Source organism: Eumetopias jubatus, unplaced genomic scaffold (assembly GCF_037043125.1).
Source record: "Eumetopias jubatus isolate StellerSeaLion01/CBP00866 unplaced genomic scaffold, mEumJub1_p1.0 scaffold_7, whole genome shotgun sequence".
NCBI lineage: Eukaryota > Metazoa > Chordata > Mammalia > Carnivora > Otariidae > Eumetopias > Eumetopias jubatus.
The window spans coordinates 135,108,280-135,126,994 of NW_028274813.1; the positions used below are offsets into that span (position 1 = coordinate 135,108,280).

The 18,715-nt window shown below is 45.9% G+C and overlaps 1 protein-coding gene across 2 annotated transcripts in view; it reads right to left on the reverse strand.

Moving 5' to 3' along the window:
• TTC23 (tetratricopeptide repeat domain 23) overlaps positions 1–18,715 on the reverse strand; it is a 74,637-nt gene that overhangs the window by 6,175 nt on the left and 49,747 nt on the right. Inside the window, exons 7-9 of one of the 2 annotated variants that reach the window (XM_088024961.1) lie at positions 14,754–14,881; positions 10,242–10,391; positions 1,252–1,374 (exon numbers count right to left, since the gene is read on the reverse strand). In XM_088024961.1, the coding sequence (XP_087881087.1) occupies positions 1,252–1,374; positions 10,242–10,391; positions 14,754–14,881 (401 nt within the window). The remainder of the gene's footprint in view (positions 1–1,251; positions 1,375–10,241; positions 10,392–14,753; positions 14,882–18,715) is intronic. The other variant, XM_028122843.2, reaches the window with a different exon arrangement.

Sequence of the window (18,715 nt, forward strand, 5' to 3'; positions counted from 1 at the left end):
GCGCCTCTGCAGAGCTGTACTGGGGTGCCTTAGCCCTCCCTTCCGCCATCAACGTCCAGCCTTAAGTCCCAGAACTGCCGCATCCTTCCTATCAAGGAATGTCAGACAATGGAAGTGCTGATGGGACATATCCTTCTTACTAACGGAGGCCGAGCAGCAAGGCCGCTGCTCTAGAGCCAGCTGCAAGGTCGCGTGGCTCAATGATGGAAAACTGACAGACTTTGCCACGCCTGATAAGGGTCCATGCCAAGCCTGTCATGCTATCACATGTATTTTGTCTTTATATGAAATGAAGAACAAAGCCAGAGAAAGGTACATTTGTAAAGAATGACTCTAATGCTCAAGATCTGAAGTCACTACTCCTCTGTACACGTTATCTGCTGCAACAGTACACCCATGGCAGAGAATTACCCAGAAACTCATGAACTGTGCCTCTGTTTTCACGTCAGTTCTCAAGGCTGGTCTTAAGAAAAAAAGATATCAGAACCTAAAACACGTGGGAGTGCGAAATGTCTTCAAGGTTTAGAAAAACACCAATAGGCTTTCCTTTACGAATCTTTACCAGGCAGGCAGAAGTGATTTACTCAAATGATGACCTTGGGAGAACGGAAAGGACAAACCGAAACACAATTCATCAGCTCACATTTTCCTGCAGAAACCGGGGGAAAACCTGAGCCCTACGCAGGAACCAGCCTTGCCCTCACTGGGCCCACATCTTCCTCCACACCCACCCGTTCCTGTGGAGATGTTTGCAGAGCCCCTGCAATATGCCCCCGGTGTCCACCTCAGTGACAGGGCAGAGAGGGGCAGGCTGAAGGCCTTTGTGAGGTGACATGTGAGTTGAGGCTTGCAGGATGGGGGGAAGGTGGTGGTGGGGTCCCAGGCAGGAGGACTGGCAAGTGTTTGAGGAAGCATACTCTGATGCCCCTTCTCTCTCTCTCCCTCCCTCCCTCTCTCTCTGTCTCATGCATGCACACACACAGCCCTGCAGCTCCCTTAACCTGGAGACCCACTAATTCTGAGACCCACCTGCTGCATAGGTGGGTAGGCAGCCTCCCTTGACAGAAGGACAGATAAGGTCAGACCAGCGGCCCCAGGACAAGGGACATGGGAGATGAGGAAGAAAGGGGGGCCCAGGAACTGCCACTCACACAGCTGCTGAGAGTGGGCCCCATCTGCAAAGCTCTCCCCGAGTGTCTGAGTGCCAGCCTAGGAAGTGTGCTTGGCATCCTTGTCTCCCTCACTCCTCACCTCCGAGCTGCCATGTGCCGGGGCTTCTACATCTTTATCGACATCCCTCGACTCCCCCACGACTTTGCTCCATCCCCTGGCCACTGTCTTGGAGCAAGCTACCATCATCTTTCTCCAGGACAACTGCAACACAAATATTTAGAGGACAAACACATCAGTGGGACTTGCTATTGTGGGGAATCCAGCTGCGTACCCACATGTCAGTCAAAGCAGCCAGCTTTATGTATAGAAGCCAGACTTGCCCATTTCGGAGCCAGGAAGAGCAAGAGATTCACACCCTCTTCAAGCTAAGCCCTTTGGGCTGCCTTTTCATGGCCGGTTTCCCTTCTGATGTGGAGCTCAGCTGCGTTGCCCGAGTCCTTCCTGAGCCGGTGTGGTCACACCAGCCGTTCCTTTTTTAATTATTATTTTTTTTAAGATTTTATTTATTTATTTGTCAGAGAGAGAGTGAGCGAGCACAAGCAGGGGGAGCGGCAGGCAGAGGGAGAGGCAGGCTCCTTGCTGAGCAGGGAGCCCGATGTGGGGCTCGATCCCAGGACCCTGAGATCATGACCTGAGCCGAAGGCAGCCGCTTCACCGACTGAGCCACGCAGGCTGGCCCCTCACACCACCACTCTTTCCACTTGTTTAAGGTCACGCTGAATTTATGCAGGAGATTTTGCCTTTTCCTCCGTCGCTGGTCACGTGCCCATAAACTCACAGCTGTCCCGCCTCTAGTGAGGCTCTGACAAACGGCCAGTTTCGGGCCGGGACGGTCTGTGCAGACCCACAGTTCTGCGCCCTCCAGATTCTGACACCAGTTTAGGAACTTTGAAGGCACTGAGCACTCCACAAGAACAATAGTTCTAATAGTTGAGGAGCTTTCCACAGCAAACGTAGTCTTGTGTGGGGCCGTCTGTGTTTTCTAAGGGAGAACAAAGGTGGAAGGGTGCTGTGCGTGGGCTGTCCTCATGGGGCCTCTTCCTATGGCCAGCAGGGCCGGACTTCTCATTCCCACCTAGCCTATAGCGGGCAAGGGAGGCTCCACCTTTTCCCCACAGAAGGTCAAAACTGGATGACCTTGATCCCTTTAACCATCCACTCCCACGATTATCCTGTATCAACCCAACCGATGGAGTACCTGGAACGTCTTCAAGCGTGCTTCTCAACCCAAGAACAGAATTTTTTTTTTTTTTTTTTTAAGAACAGGATTTTTTTGATGTGAAATTCATGTCATGACCTTCCTCTCTTTCCAAAAAGGATGGGAGGAGACCTGCTGCAGCCCGGCAATGGGTTTAGTCAATGACCATTAGGAAAATCAGGATCAAGGACAGTAAATAAGACCACACCTGAAAACAGTGTGGGCTAACATGAGGCTGTGTGGGGACTCCAAACTTGCTCTGGATTTCCTGGTATCCGGGGCAACCAGGAAAACACCACACGGGCTAAAGGGAAAGTAAAACTCAGTGGTCGGCTGACAGAATGACAGTGCGTGAATTATGTATAAAAGACAGCTGTCAACCAGAAGGCTCTGGGTGCTTGGCCGGCTGGAGGAACGGCTGGTCTTGGGTCTTGATCCATGATCACATGAGACCCTTCCAGGGATGGCTTTCTCATCTACAATCTATGAATAAAAACCATTTTCCTCTGCCTTTCTTCAAATGATTCATCATAGTGGGTTTTGAATTTCTTGGAGAGCGGTCACTCACGTAACATCATGTTATTCTTTTATGGAAATGTTTAATGTTGGAAGCTGTGAAGCAGTCAGGCAGTGGACTGACCCTGAAGAGGAAAGTACTCACTAGGGAGGCCAGATGAAGGGGGGAGGCCACCCCAACTTCACCCTGTCACTGGGTCCAGGGTGAGTCCCGAGAGGCTACTGCCCTGGGAAACAGTCTTTAGGAACGCTTTTTTGCAGCCTTTCCCCTGGATGAAAATGTTGGCAGTGACGCCCATCCTAGAATCAAACCAGGTCTCTATGTTGCAAAAGCATACGGAACTTTTGCTATGGAAATTTCCATCTGGAGCCAACAGATTTCTCCCATTGCACCCTGCAGGCAGATGCCTTTGAAAAACAGATCAATAATATGGTTTTCCTCTCAGTAATTTAATCCCATGGTCTGCTTTGTTTCTCGTGCCTTCCTGTTTTCTTTGTGCCCACAGGACCATGCCCAGGCCATTCAGCACATGAGGGCACATCTGGAAAAGCCAGTGTTCACTGGATTTCTGTTCCAGAGTTGAAAACTTGGGGAACAGAGCTGTTGTTGTGATAAAAAGGAGAGAAACACTCCGCCTGTAGCTTTACTTTAGAAAGCTGCTGCCGGCTCCGCGGAGCCCGGTGCTAAGTACGGCAACTGAGAAAGTCGGGCTCAGCAGCACAGACGTGCAGGACGGGTTTTAAGTCTTGTGTGCGTGCCCCAGCGTTCACAGCGTGGCCAGCCCTGTCCTCAGATGGGCACACGCAGAGGAGTGTCAGTGGGGACCACGTGCACGTGGACCACAGCACGCGCGACTGACGGACATACCAGTTTCAACCCTTTCTTCCCGCATTCTGGCAAATGGCCCGTTAGCTTTAAAATGTCAAAGCCATGGTGTTTGGGACTGATGGTTAATGAGGCCAAACTAAAGGGAAAAAATTTCACTAACTTCCATGGCAGTCTTTGGGAGTGATGAAATTTGACAGTTTCTTGAGGCTGAGCTGATTTTAAGCCCCGTGGGTGGGCATGGGGCCCAGAGCAGTGATCTCAACCTTCCCCCAGAAGCTAAAATGCAGATCCTTGGGCCCAGGGACCCCTGCCCCAGAGTCGGATTCAGAAGGTCACCCTCATGCAGGGCTTTAACATCCCATGCTTGGTGAACCTTACTTAAGAGGAACCTGCCCATATACAACTTACTTGTTTCCAGGTGCCTCAGGCCCCTTGCCAGTAAGACAGGGCTACTAAGGTCTAACCTGCTGGGCTGTGAGGATTAGGAATGACGTACGAGCTGCCCTGGGCTGCAGCCAGCCTGGCTCTGAGCCTGTGATCGGTCGTGGTACCTGCCCCACCCCACCGGGGACAGCGGGGGGCCCTCATGAAGGTCCCCGTGGCCCCTGCTCAAGTTTCTTGGGCATCTGCTAACATTTGCCAGCTTCCGCCATTCCTGGGGTCCCTCCCCGGCCCAGAGTTGAGTGGCTAGGCTGAACCCTCGGAAGAGGAATCACAGTGGAGGCTCCCAAGGCAGGCAGTGTCTCGGCCAGGAAAGTTCTGTCCTCTCCTTCTTCTGGTGCTCTGTGGCCCCCTGAGCCCCACTGGATCCTGCGACTCTCAATAAAGCAGACTCACTTCCCTCCCCTCACTCTACCCCTGGGACAGTGTAGGGGCAAGAAAGTCTGGGTGTTGCTGTTACCACCATTTCACAGAGGTTTCTCATCTTTCTCAAGCCTCTTGCCTTGATTCTTGGCCCATTCCAGTCCATTCTCCACACTGTCCTCACTGTTTCTTTTTTTTTAAATCCAAAGTACAAATATAGACCTGTGGTGCCCTGCTTAAAATTCCCTTCACTGCACCCAGCTGCTTAGAGCAATGTTCAGAAAACTTTTTCTGCAAAGGGCCACACGGTAAATACTGTGGGCTTTTGTCTCTAAATATAGAGACAAACATTGAGGCTTACTGTATAGGCACATATGTAACAAGAGCAAGAGCAAACTTCCTCGAGTTTGTTTTATCAATGAAACTACGAGTAGGTGTTTTTGTAATCTAGTGTTAGGAGAAGAATAGGTTTCTTTTTTGGCGCAGCTAAGATTTCACTCAGTGGGGGCTCAGTTTATGTTCCCTATACTCCAATCAATTTATGATCACCTGTACAATGATGACAGGTTTTATGATTATCTGTGAAAACCATTCTTAACTTGACTTATATCCTTAACTGTAATGAAATAAACACAGGCAGTGAACTGGTCATTGTTTGGGACCCCTGCTTAAAGGATCAAGTCTCAGGCCCTTAACCTACAAACAGGGCTGCAGAGACCTGCCCCATGTCTTTCCCAGACGATTTCCCGACAGACGGTCAGCCCTAACTGGTTTTTGCGTCTTTTTTTTTTTTTTTTAAAGATTTTATTTATTTATTAGAGAACGAGCGAGAGAGAAATAGCATGAGAGGGGAGAGGGTCAGAGGGAGAAACAGGCTCTCCCCTGAGCCAGGAGCCTAATGTGGGACTTGATCCCAGGACCCCAGGATCATGACCTGAGCCGAAGGCAGTCGCTTAACCAACTGAGCCACCCAGGCGCCCACTAGTTTTTGCTTCTTAAAGAGGCTTCACTCTCTCGCCCCTGAACCTCTTCTCCCGCCCCTTTTCCAACCTGGAAATTCCTATCTCTGCTAGGCTACACTCTTTTTCAGGACTACTTATCTATGGACACCTTCCCTAAGCCCCTTCCCTCCCATAGAGCCCAATGTGGACCGGGAGAACTCAGCACACAATACCACAGTTGGGGGTTTACAATCTGCAACTCCCTCACTGGCCTGGAATATTCTCAGGGAGGAAGGTACTGGATGCCTACTGGGCTCATTGCACAGGCTTCAAAACCAGGAAGGGGCTCTAGGGACCCTGTCCCAGGTCTTCTGACTATGGGACCGTGTTTACCGCACCATCTCCACGCTGGGCCACCCAGCTGCCTTGAGGGCACCATGTTCTTACATCCTGCCACACCCCCGGCTAACTGATCCAGGGTGAGCACTTGATTCAGGCCAGATCTATAGCCCTTTCCCTAAGATCTTTCAAGCTATGACTGAGAAATGGCACAAGAGTAGGAAGTAAAACTCTGGAGGGCGGGCAGCCATGACCTCCATCTTGAAGGGAGTGACTACCATGACACAGGAGGAGGAGGATGTGGAGGGAGAAGCAGGCAGGAGTCCAGGCAGAGACAGCCTTGGAACATTCTCCTCAGGCTCAGCTGCATCCTGCTCTGCTAATCATCTGCCTATTGGCCCTTCCCTGGAGACCACAGGACAATGGATACCTCTTTATACCTGAGCTAGTTTGACTGTTTTCTGTCAGCGGTAATCCAAAGACTCCTTTTTATCCTGATCTTGGCATTCTCCCCACTGTGTCACTGGTTCTCAGATGTTTTTTAAGGATAGGAAGCCCTCGTTCAAACAAAATCTTACTGAGAAGCCCGAGATGTGAACTGGGTGAAGTGCAGGATAGATCGCATAGCCCGTACTCCTTGGTGCCAAAGCCCCACTCCAACAACTCCTGACCTTGCAATCAATGCTGAGACACTTAGCCTTTTAGCCTCAGTTTTCCTCTTTGTAAAAAACAGTAGAGGTATCCGACTCTTCAGGTTGCTAAAGGGTTTAAATAAGTTAATATATGTAAATCGTTCAACACAGTGCCAGGGATATAACAATCAGTCAATAAGTATGAGCTCATAAGTGGAGGATGGAAGAAAGCAGTATGGAGGTTCCTCAAACAGTTGAAAATAGAGCTACCATACGATCCAGCAATTGCACTACTGGGTATTTACCCCAAAGATACAAATGTAGGGATCCGAAGGGGTACGTGCACCCCGATGTTTATAGCAGCAATGTCCACAATAGCCAAACTGTGGAAAGAGCCAAGATGTCCATCGACAGATGAATGGATAAAGAAGATGTGGTATATATACACAATGGAATATTATGCAGCCATCAAAAGGAATGAGATCTTGCCATTTGCAACGACGTTGATGGAACTGGAGGGTGTTATGCTGAGTGAAATAAGTCAATCAGAGAAAGACATGTATCATATGACCTCACTGATATGAGGAATTCTTAATCTGAGGAAACAAACTGAGGGTTGCTGGAGTGGTGGGGGGTGGGAGGGATGGGGTGGCTGGGTGATAGACACTGGGGAGGGTATGTGCTATGGTGAGTGCTGTGAATTGTGCAAGACTGTTGAATCACAGATCTGTACCTCTGAAACAAATAATGCAACATATGTTAAGAAAAAAAAAGAAGAAGAAGAAGATAGCAGGAGGGGAAGAATGAAGGGGAGTAAATCGGAGGGGGAGACGAACCATGAGAGACGATGGACTCTGAAAAACAACCTGAGGGTTCTAGAGGGGAGGGGGGTGGGGGGATGGGTTAGCCTGGTGATGGGTATTAAAGAGGGCACGTTCTGTGTGGAGCACTGGGTGTTATGCACAAACAATGAATCATGGAACACTACATTAAAAACCAATGATGTAATGTATGGTGATTAACATAACAATAAAAAATTAAAAAAAAAAAGAAAGAAGTGGAGGATGGAGAAACCCAGGGCAACTGCCACCTCAGCTTCCCTCCTCCATCTTCCCTCAATCATATCTTTGGCACATGTATAATGTTTAAATTATTTGAAATGATTAGTTTAACATATCTTCCGGGTTAGGCTGGAAAGTCTTATGGAGACAAGAAGCATATCTGTCTTGATCATTGTTTCCCCAAGTCTGCAGACCACAGCTACTGGCGTACAGAAGGTGACCGATAACTGCCGTTGACCGTGTGATAACAGGTATATGTATCATCTTGTTAAAAACTAGGCACCACACGTCACCAAACCTGATGCCTTCTGCCACAGATTCAGAAAAATCGTAAGGGAAGAAGGCTCAACGCACAGGGCAGCCCACTCAGAACTAAAGTTAATTTCTTTTGGTTTGGTCAGTTATGTTACTTAGAGGTTCCCAGGTTTTCCCCATTTTAAAACTAATTCATGTAATGAAAACACAACATGACAATATTTATGAGATGCATCTAAAGCAATAAGAAAAGGAAAAGTCACAGCCTAAAACACTGTCTCAGTAAAAATGAAAACAAATGAATTCAATTCCCAAATCAAAAAGGAAAAACTCCAACAAAGTAAAACAAAATAAGTCATGAGAAAAGAAATAATAAAGATAAAATCAGAAATTAGTAAAACAGAATAGGAAGGCTATTGACCTATGGAGTTTGAAAAATTGACAAAATAGACAAACCGCTAACTGAGTCAATGAAAAAAGTGAGGAAATACAAATACAAAATGAAGAAATTACAATGGGAAGATAACTATGAAAAAAGTGGAAATTTTAAAAATTCATGAGATTACTTTGCAAATCCCCATGCAAATCAATCTGAAAATGATAGTGAAATAGATAAATACAGTTTACTAAAATGACCTCATCGGAGATAGAAAGCTTCAACAGAGGCAATTTTTTATAGAGAAATAGAGAAGAGCGTCAAGAAATTTCCCACCATTCAAATTAACACCAGACCTAAAGAGTTTCACGGGGGTACAAACTTTCAAAGGCTAGATAGTTTTAGTGCTGTATAAATTCCTTCAGGCATAGAAAATAAAGGTAAACGTCCAAATTATTTTTATGAAGCAAATATAACATTGTTACTTAAACAAATATCACTTACCAATACTGGTGCAAAAAAATCCTAAAATAAATGTTAGCAAACAGAATCAACATTGTATTGAGAAAATAGTTCAATATGACTAAGGGGATTTATTTCAGGAATGCAAGGTTGGTTCAATATTATAATAAAATATACCATATTAAGTAATCTAACAATAATCATATGATTATTTCCATTGATGCTGAAAAACTCTTTAATAAAATCCAGCATTTATTTCTAATAAAAAACACTCATGAAAATAGAAATTGATGGATGTTTCCTTATCATGATAAAATATATAAACCTTGGTCCAAAGCCAGCATTTACTATATGAAGAATCACTAGAGGCATTTCCACTAGGATCAAAACAAGAAAAGGATGCCTATTATCTCTACCCTTACTTATTACTGTACTAGAGGTAACAGTCAATGCAATTAGACAAGAGAAATCAATTAGAGTCATAAGAACTGGAAAACAGAAAGTAAAATTATTTGCAAATGATGTAATAGTACACTGAAAAACCTGAAAGAACTAATGCTCAAATTAACTCAAAGAAGAAAAGAATTAAGCTAGCAAAACAAAAAATAACAGAGAGAAACCAACAGTTTGCACACACATACACACATATACAGTCAAAAGGTATAATACTAGATAAAACTCCATTTATAACAGCATTAAGGAAGAGGAAATGCTTAGAAATCCGCCTAATAAGAAATGTGCAGAACTTATATAGGGAACACTTTAAAATGTGCCTGAATGATACATAAGTAGACATGAACAAATACAAAGACATCCCTTGTTCTTGGGTAGAATGACTGTACATCATAAAGGTGTCAGTCTTCCAGAAGTTTATAAATAACACGATCCTCCAAAAAATACCACCAAACTTCTTATGGAGCTAGACAAGTTGATACTAAAATTCATGTGGAAAAATAAATATGCAAAAATGTCTAGAAAACCTGATACTCTAGGGAGATAAAAAACCATGAGGGGAGTCGAGTCCTACCAGCTATTAAATCATGCTATGAAATCTCTATAATTAAGACAATGAGGCACTGGAATTTGAATAAACAAAAAGACAAATGGAAGAGAACAGAAATCCAGAAATCCACTCAAGTATATATAGAAGTGTAGTACATGATGAAAGTGTTCTCTCAGATCACTGGAGCACAGATGGGCTCTTTAATAAAATGGTGCTGGGCAACTAGGTAGCCATTGGAAAAAAAGATAACATTAGATCCTTACCTCACACCTTCCACACAAACAAACCCCAGATTTTAAAAAGAAACAAACATATAAACACCAGAAGAACACACACAAGGATTCAAGAATTCCTCCATAAACTGTACAAAAAAGAGTACAATAAAATAAAAGATGGATAAATTGCCCTAGGCAAAAACTTGAAAATATCTGCATGGTAAAAAATCATTGATAATTCATTTAACAACATATGTGCATATTAGGATGACTATATCATTCTTCCAAAAAGTGTTGGCTTAGCTTGACTGCAAAAGTGACGTCATCTTACTTAAATTAGCCACTGATAAAGTTTCATTTAAAAACAGCATGGTGGAGGGAGAAAAAGTGCCCTGTGGGGAGAGTTTTCTCCACGTTAGTACTGGCTCCTGCTTTACCTTCTTCAGTTTCTTGTGGGCCCCACTGTGGTTCCCCTGTGCCAGGTCAGCCCCACCCAACAGCCGGTAGGTCTCCGCCACCTCGGGACTGAGATCACCAAACATGGCCACTTTAGCTTCCAGGGACTCTCTCAGGATTGAGGTTGCTCTCTGTGAAAGGAACAAAGATCAAAGTTTGGTTGGAAAGTTCAAAGGCTGATAAAGATCAACGCCCCTTAAGGCTGGGTGGCTCAGTCAGTTAAGCGTCCGTCTTGGATTTCTCTTGGATGTTCTCTCCCTCTGCCCCTTCCCCAACATGCGCACATGCACCTTCCCTCTCTCTCTCAAAAAAGAAAATGATGTAACTGATGTGTATTTTCACTTTTCAGGGATTGGGTTTGGGTAGTGTCTCATGAGCTGAGCCTACTTTTCTCTTTAAACAGGACACGGGAAATAGCATATACGAGGGCAGGGAGGTGTTAACCATGGAGACAGAATGCATGAAGGACACCTGTAGAACAAAGCCACCTCAGGTATTACAGGAATTCATTTTAGCTGAGTAGTTAAGACAGAAGCTAACATGTATCGCATCCTTTAGGTGCCAAGAACTGCGCTGAACAGTTTACCTGCCTGAGCTCATTTAATTCTGTCTCCTTTAGATAAGTACAATGTTAATCCTCACTGTCCAGAGGAGGAAACTGAGGCACAGAGCAGTCGGAATTTCGCTCAGGATCAGACAGTTCCCCTGTGTTTGACCTAGGATCTGAATCTGGCCTGTAATTTTAATCCTTTTCAGTTGCAGGCTCTTTTTCCCTCTGTGCACAGTGACGTTCTTATGTAAGTGAAAATTAGAGTTTCCTGGCAATTTATGTACTTACAAAACATCCAGAATATATTCCGGGGGTTTCTATTTCTCATAAGAAATAGTTTAGGAAACCAAAAGCAAACATTCTAACATGGCAAAAAAAAATTAAATATATTTGACATTTTGTGTGGTTTATCAGATTTATTTACACCAATGTGGAATAAAAAACATGAGTTGGTCAGAAACCAGGATCTTCTGACATTAATCTCTTCAGTCAGACCCCAAGACGTACAGAGGGAAAGTCCTGCCTGTCCATTCCCCACATTTCTTCTGAAATTCTTCCATGGCCTTGTACTTTCATGAAAGCATGATTATGGCAATGGAATACAAACGCTGAATTTGAGAGCCAAATAAGGCTGGAACCCGTTAAAGGGCTTCCCCCACCAAACAGCCCTGAAGGCATCCTGATAAGCGCTCCATGGGCAGAAGGAGCTGACAAAGCTTTACTCAGTTTATGGGCAATAATATGAGTTAAGTGCTTGGGGTGGGGTGTGGGGTGTGGAACAGCGAAGGCATTGATAAGGCAGAAACAATTTCTTCGTGGAAAGATGAAACACCCTAGGAGCACAGCAACTGTAAATTGTGAAGTGTGTGACCCACCTTGGTGTGTGGGGAACCTGCCTGATGCTGAAGCCCACCCCCGGCATCTGTGAGCAAGGATTTGGCAAGGTGCAGGTGCTGGGCTTGGCAACTTGTCCATGGAAACTGGTTGTCAGGTTTTGAGGAGCCAATGATGGAAAGAAGAGCCAGACTCTTTTTGCTAAATGAGGCTTTCGATGCCATTTCTAGCCTGGTGGGGGAAACTAGAGAGAGATGTGCATGAACTTGAACGGCAGGTGGAGATGGCAATGGAAGAGATGTCACATGGGTGGAAACAGATGGCGTCAGTCTGTGAGAGGTAGAACAGCGTAACGGACAGGAATGAAGGAAAAATAGGACCCGGGTGGGCTGAGGAGAGGGCGCATGGGAAACTGGGAGCCCAGGGGTGAGGTGGGAGAAGGGCAGGGCCAGCCAGCGGGCTCATCTGACTGCAGCACAGAGTAGGAAGGGGAGCAGGGGGAGATGAGGCAGGAGTTGCAGGCAGGGCTGGTGGTTGGTGGACGGCCTTCATGCCAGGCTCGGGAGTTTGGATTTTCTTATGGGGAATAAGAAGCTGGAGAAGGTTCTGGAGCAGAAAACTAGAAGAGAAGCCCCACACAAGTGTCTTAATCTGTGGCAGAGTGACCTTCACTTACATTTTACCTTAAAAGTCATTGTCCTTCCCAAAGATCACCTTCACGCTAGCACAGGGCTCTAGCCCATGCAGGGGCAATGACCGCATCTGGGGTGGTCTGAGCACAGGGCCGTGCTCATGCCTGGGACTGTCCTCGGACCCAGCCTTGTTGGCCACCTGCGAGAACCCATAGGGAGAGGGCTGCAGCCAGGGTGAGCACCGTGCAAGGCTGCCACGTCCGGTTGGTTGAGTTGTGTCATGCACAAGGACAGGAGAGCGAGGACAGCTGAAATCCAGCCTGTGTGCCACTCTCCAAGCAATGTGCTCTGGCACAAGCTGCGTCCACCTGAGGAAGATGCAGCTTTTTCTGTTCTTGCCAGGGCACTAGAAGGGCTGGCAGGGACAGAACGGAAAGAGCCAGTTTGCTAAAATCTCCAAGGGAGGTCGAGGGGAGCAAGGTACATCTCTAGTTCAATACCACTGATTTGGGTGACTAGGGCAAGGGCGGTGAAGTGTGGCATCGGTGACAGATACCAGGGCAGGAAGCCAGACAAAAACGGGGGAGAGGGTAGATGCCCTGTGGTAGCTGGAGCAGTCAGGCGACCCACAGCCAAGAATCCACCCACCCACCTGCTCATGGCTCCCCACCAGGAGCAAGAGGGTCCCTGCTCTCACGGAATTCGGTCCAGTCAGGGGAGAGAGGGTACACATCCACACATAACTTACTATTCTTATTATGTTGTTACGTTATTCCTATACTGTGCTTATCATATTTTTTTAAATTATCTGAGAGAGAGAGAGAGAGAGAGAGAGAGCGAGTGCATGTGTGGGAGGGGCAGAAGGAGAGGGAGAGAGAGTCCCAGGGTGACTCTGCGCCCAGCGCAGAGCCCAACATGGGGCTCGAACTCACGATCCCAAGATCATGACCTGACCCGAACCAAGAGTTGGACGCTCAAGCCACTGTGCCACCCAAGCGCCCCTTATCCTATTATTATGTCAAAAATGATTCTATACAATAATGGGAAGAATCAAATGAAGACTGGGGAAAGGAATTAGTCAAGCTGATGGGTCCTCAAAGATGGATCTGTATTAGCCAGGTGATCAGTGAGGAAGAGCCTTCCAAGAGCAGGAAACGAAAGTTGGTACTTCCTGGAAGTGAGGATTAGAAAAGGTCAATGTGGCCAGAACAGATTGAGGGAAGGGGGAAAATAAGACCGGAAATGTCAGCAGAATCCAGATTGCATTGAAGGTATTGTGAGACATACAGGATTCTGATTTATTTTAAGGGCACTGAGAAGCCATTGGAGTAATTTGAAAATGGGGGTTCACTGACCAGATCTGCGTTCTGAAAAGATCGCCATTGCTTCCTTATTCAGAATGGACAAGAAAAAGGCAAGAGTGGAAAAGGCAGCTGGGGGACCAGAGTCTGTTCGAGTGGTCCAGGCAGGAGGTGATGACTGGCAGAGGTGGACATGATAGCCAGTACATTCTAGAGGTAAAAGTGACTGCTGAGCTGGAAGGTGTAGGCATGATGTGGGCAGACTCCCCTTCTTCCCCTCCAGACTTCTGACCTGAGCGCTCTCCACAGAACTTCTCCAGATATTCTAGAAGCTGAGGCCCCTGGAAGGCCCCTTTCTACTTAGTTGGGTGATCCAAAAAAATATGGGAACTCCATTTGTTATGGTTACCGCAGTCCTACTTTGGCCTGACGAACATGGGTGCATCTAGATTAAAAACTCACGTTCCTTAAGCTCATATCAATTGAGAGAAGGGTGAGGGGTTAAGGGCTAGGGCAGAGCCGTGGGGGAGGTCTACAGAATAGCAGAGGAAATACAAGCTTTTCATCTCAAGGATTTGCCTTGATAGGTTAAAGTTGAACAAAAAATCTATATAAATCAAGCCACATCAACTGGCTTTCTGGTAACTGTTAGGCTTTGCATGGAATAAGTCCCCAAAGGTTTATTTAATTGCCAGTGAATATAAACTCTGGGTCTTGTTCCATTTTTACAAGCCATAAGAAACGCATGCTTGTCTGGTTCAATGGACTGTAAGCTGTAACTTCTGTGCTGTGTAGCTCTCATTAGATATGTAAATTCCTTCCATAACCCAAAATAAGGAGAGAGGAATCAGTCCCATTAACTGCCTTCCTCTATCCTAGCCAGAACCACAGGCTGTGAGAAGCAGGGTTTGCCCACTGGGTTTTCAAGGTTTCTAGCCCTTTAGGATCCCTTGTGGGGAGTCGGGGGCTACGGCATCTACATTCTTATAAATAGTTTTTGTTTCCCAAGACTGAGTATCTGGGAGCTGCCTAAGAGAGGCCACCTGGGTTTATTTATCCCTATTCCTATGCGAGCCTGGTACATGCCTTAGGCTTAATGGATGCTTGCAAAGCGAAGGAGTAGCACTTCGGATATTAATTCATGTAAACAGTCAACTCTGGGCCAAACTCACTTACCTCTTTTTGTCCAGTGACTTGTAGAAAACGGCAATAATCATCTTGAATTGAAAGAAATCTGGCTTTTCCCGTCCCTTCAGCATCCTTAAGATTAGCCATGCTCTCTTGAAAATACTGCTCGGCCACATCTGAAGAAAAGCATCAAAACAACATTTGAAGAGTTGAAATGGAAACAGGATAAAAATGCTTTTAGCGGTGGTGAACTATTTGAAGATAGTATTTAGACAAGAGGACCTAGTTAATGTGCCTGTTTTTCAGAAAAGATTTAGGTCTCAGAGGGATATGGCTTTCATACATTTTAGCTCTCCCAGCAATACAGTAAGCAAAGCTAATGCAAACGTAAAATATTCCCCAGACCTGAACACACTGGTAACGTTTTCTGGTTGATTAACCATTAATTCTTCCTTTAACTTGGGTTGCTGCCCACTGAGGGTATGGCTTCAAGGATCCACTTACTTTAATGGACTCTGTTATCTTAGAACCTAGTTTTACAACATTAAAATTTGGGAAAATATGGCTGACATGCCACTGAAGGAAGGAACCCAACCATTCCAAACACATAAACATAGTGGTCATAATATAATGAACATATTTTTAAATGTATGCCAACCTCGAAAGCAAGAAAAGGAAAACCTCAGGTATAGAAAATGAAGAAGGAACTAGAAGCCAGAGCAGTGAGTGGGAGCCGAATGTTCCATGAGGGTATTAGAAAACAGGTATATTCCATAAGGATGAGGACTAGAGATGAGGCCTGAGGACTGGGTGTGGTAAGAAGATGGAATAGAGCTCCGTACAACAAGCCAGTGTGGTAGGCAGCATTCTAGGATGGCGCCATATGCCCTTCACCTTTGTCTAATCCCTCCCCTGTGATGATAGGTGGAACTTGCCGATATGATGAGATATTACTCCTGTGATGAGGTTTTGTGATATGACATGGTTGACTTTAAGAAAGCGAGATTATCCCTTGGGCTTAACCAACTCACCCGAGCCCTTTAAAAGCCGAGTTTTCTCCACTCGGTAACAAAAAAGGCAGCCAGAGAGATTCAAAGCACAAGAGGGATTTGACAAGGAGGTTCTCCATTGGTGAGATGGAAGGAACCATGGTGTAAGGACCCAAGAGTGGTCCATAGATGACGAGAGAGGTCCCTGGCCAATAGCCAGCAAGCAAATGGGGATTTCAGTCCTACAACCGAAAGGAAGTGAATTGTGCTAATAATAGGAATGAGTTGGGAAAAGGACCCCATGCTCCAGAGGAGAATGTAGCTGGCCGATGGCTTGCTTTTAGGCTGACAGCTTGATTTCAGCCTGAGCTCGATTTAAGCCAGCCTTACAAGACTAGACTTCTGACCTACAGAACCAAGTTAATAAATGGGTTTAAGCAACCATCATTGGTTATGCAGCAGAAGAAAACTAACACAGTCAGGAATCCCTACAATGGAGATAAAAGCAACTGTATTGGTGTGAGGTGAGGCCTCACAGTTGTCCCACCAGAGGCCATCCTGGCTAGAAAAATAGCATCTAAAACGGGGACACCATATATGGGGCAGGCACACATGTGAAGTCTGAATCTACATCAACTACTTGGTTCGGTAATTCTGAACCGAGAAATTAACTAGGAACGAGTCTGAAACTGGAGAAATCACAGGGCTCCGGCATAGGGGTCAGCAAAGTTCTTCTGTGAAGGACCAGATGGTAAATATTTTAGGCTTTGGGGAGCACATGGGCTCTGTCTCAGCTATTCAACTCTGCTGTTGAGGCACAAAAGCTTCCATAAATGAATGGTAACACATAAATGAATGAGCGTGGCTGTATACAGTGGCCAACTGGACATTTCCTTTTGGAAATCTCATGTGTATCATGTAGTGCAAATACATACGAGCAAAAAGATAAAACATAATCTTCTGCTTCTCTGCATTTCCTCTGCATTGGCTTATTTCCCCTTTATCACCTCCAATTTTGTATTTGTGTGTCCTTGCTATTTTCTTGATTAGACCAGCTAGTATTTTCTCTATTTTAATACCTTTTCCAAAGAATCACCCCTTGAATTCATTTTTCTCATACTGTGATATGGAGTGCCAGGTGCTTCCAAAGAGGCCTGTATGAATACAGCATTCCGGAAGTCACAGAGGAACAGGAATTGGGTCAGCCTGTGCAGAGAGGGTGGCTGTTCCTGAGGCTGCACTCGGGAGATTGCCCGGGTTCGGGCTCTGACTTTGCTGCCTAGTTCTAGCTGTGTAAGGGTTAGACCTCAAAGCCCTCATCTGGAAAGGGGGAACATAACACTAGTGCCTTCTTTATAGGGTTGTTGTCAGGAGTAAATGGGTTCATGCATATAAACAACTGAGGGCATGCCTAACACCTAGTCCATGCTCAATAAATGGTTATCATTTGAATTCGGGGACAGCTTTGAGGATCATGGTTATGGACCTCTCTCGCTCATGCGTGGCTGACCAGGAGGGACACAGGAAGTGGAGGTGGACATTGAGACATTAACAGGACGGGAGCACTATGAAAAGAAGAGTGGTCAAAAGGCACAGAAGGGCTCATCTGCACCTCAGGCACATCTCGAAGAGTTTTGAGAGCATCTGAAATTCACCCTGAGCATGCTGGGTCTCAAGAAATGATTCAAGTATACTCCATGTGACCTGTTTTAGAAAGGAGACACCTGCACAGTGTGTCTTTCGAATCTAGTCAATCAAGAGAAAAATTAGGTCTGAGAACAAGTAAGTTTCATTTCTCTGCAAGATTTACTTTGCTTGGAACCTAGGCCGTTGCCAGAAAGAAGCAGGAATTCTGCTGTGAGGTCAAGTCTTCTGGAGAGGTCTCAGTGCCCACTGCCCCCCGAGTTTGTAGCGAGACAGAAGTTGGATTGAATGGGAGTCCCCTGTTCCTTTCTTTCAATGGGGGTCTGTCCACTGCTGGACCAGCAGATGGATTTCTAGGGTATTTACTCAGAATTTTCTCTTGGTAGGAGAAAATTCTGCCAAGTAGAAAATGTCTTTACTTGTAGTGGACTCATGGGAGAAAGCATTACAGATTTAATGAGCAAACTAAGTATCAATTTTGGCTACTTTGATAATCTCATGACAGTAAATGTGGGGATGATGTGGCATTTATTTTGTTGATTTTAAAAGCATTACAGAGATGAACATTCCAGGTCTAAAAATTAACAAGGATATTCAAGAGTGGAGCACTCTTGCTATTTTAATTTTCTGTCTAATTGGGAATTAACCAAAGAATGCAACTGAGCCCTTCTTTAAGACTAGAGATCTTTCATGAGTCTCAGCCTTGTTCCCCTGAGATGAGCCCTTACCATAAAGACTGGCAGATGTCAAGCATGTGAAGGAATTGGGGCTGGACAAGCAGGGACTGAGTTTCAGGCCCTGGGCTTTGGCAGAAGTGGTGCCCTACTCAGATAGAGGAGGAGGCAAAAGAGATGGGTAGCATTTCCCTCGCCTTCCTGAGTAAGGAGCTGGTCTCTCAGACACAGGAGGACACAGTGCACTTGATAGCTTTCTAGCCCCATGTCCTGTTACCTCTTGGTATCCCTTCTCCCAGCAGTCACATGCTGACCAACTGCAGGTGCCCTAGACCCAAGTGCCACCTACTCCTTTCCCTTAGTGCAGCTGATCTCACAAAGATGCTAGGAGAGAGGGCGCTGCTTGGCCTAACAAACCAGTGCATAAATGGCTCAACCTCTAACTCAGGGAGGCGTATTCATACTTTCCAAAGAGGATGCTTGTTAGCACACATGGATTTCTGGAAGAGCGAGTGAGAGTGAGGGAAGAAGGAAGGGAGGGGAAGGGAGGAAGGGATTTATTACTGAAACAAAGGCAGCAGGGTTACTGAAGTGAATGCAAACCAGGGGTGGTGGTGGGACGTCGGAGATGGGCTCTGCCCTGGAGTCTGCCCTCTGAAGGTGCTGCCTGCAAGGTCGCTGGTCAGATGGGGTGAGGGCGAGG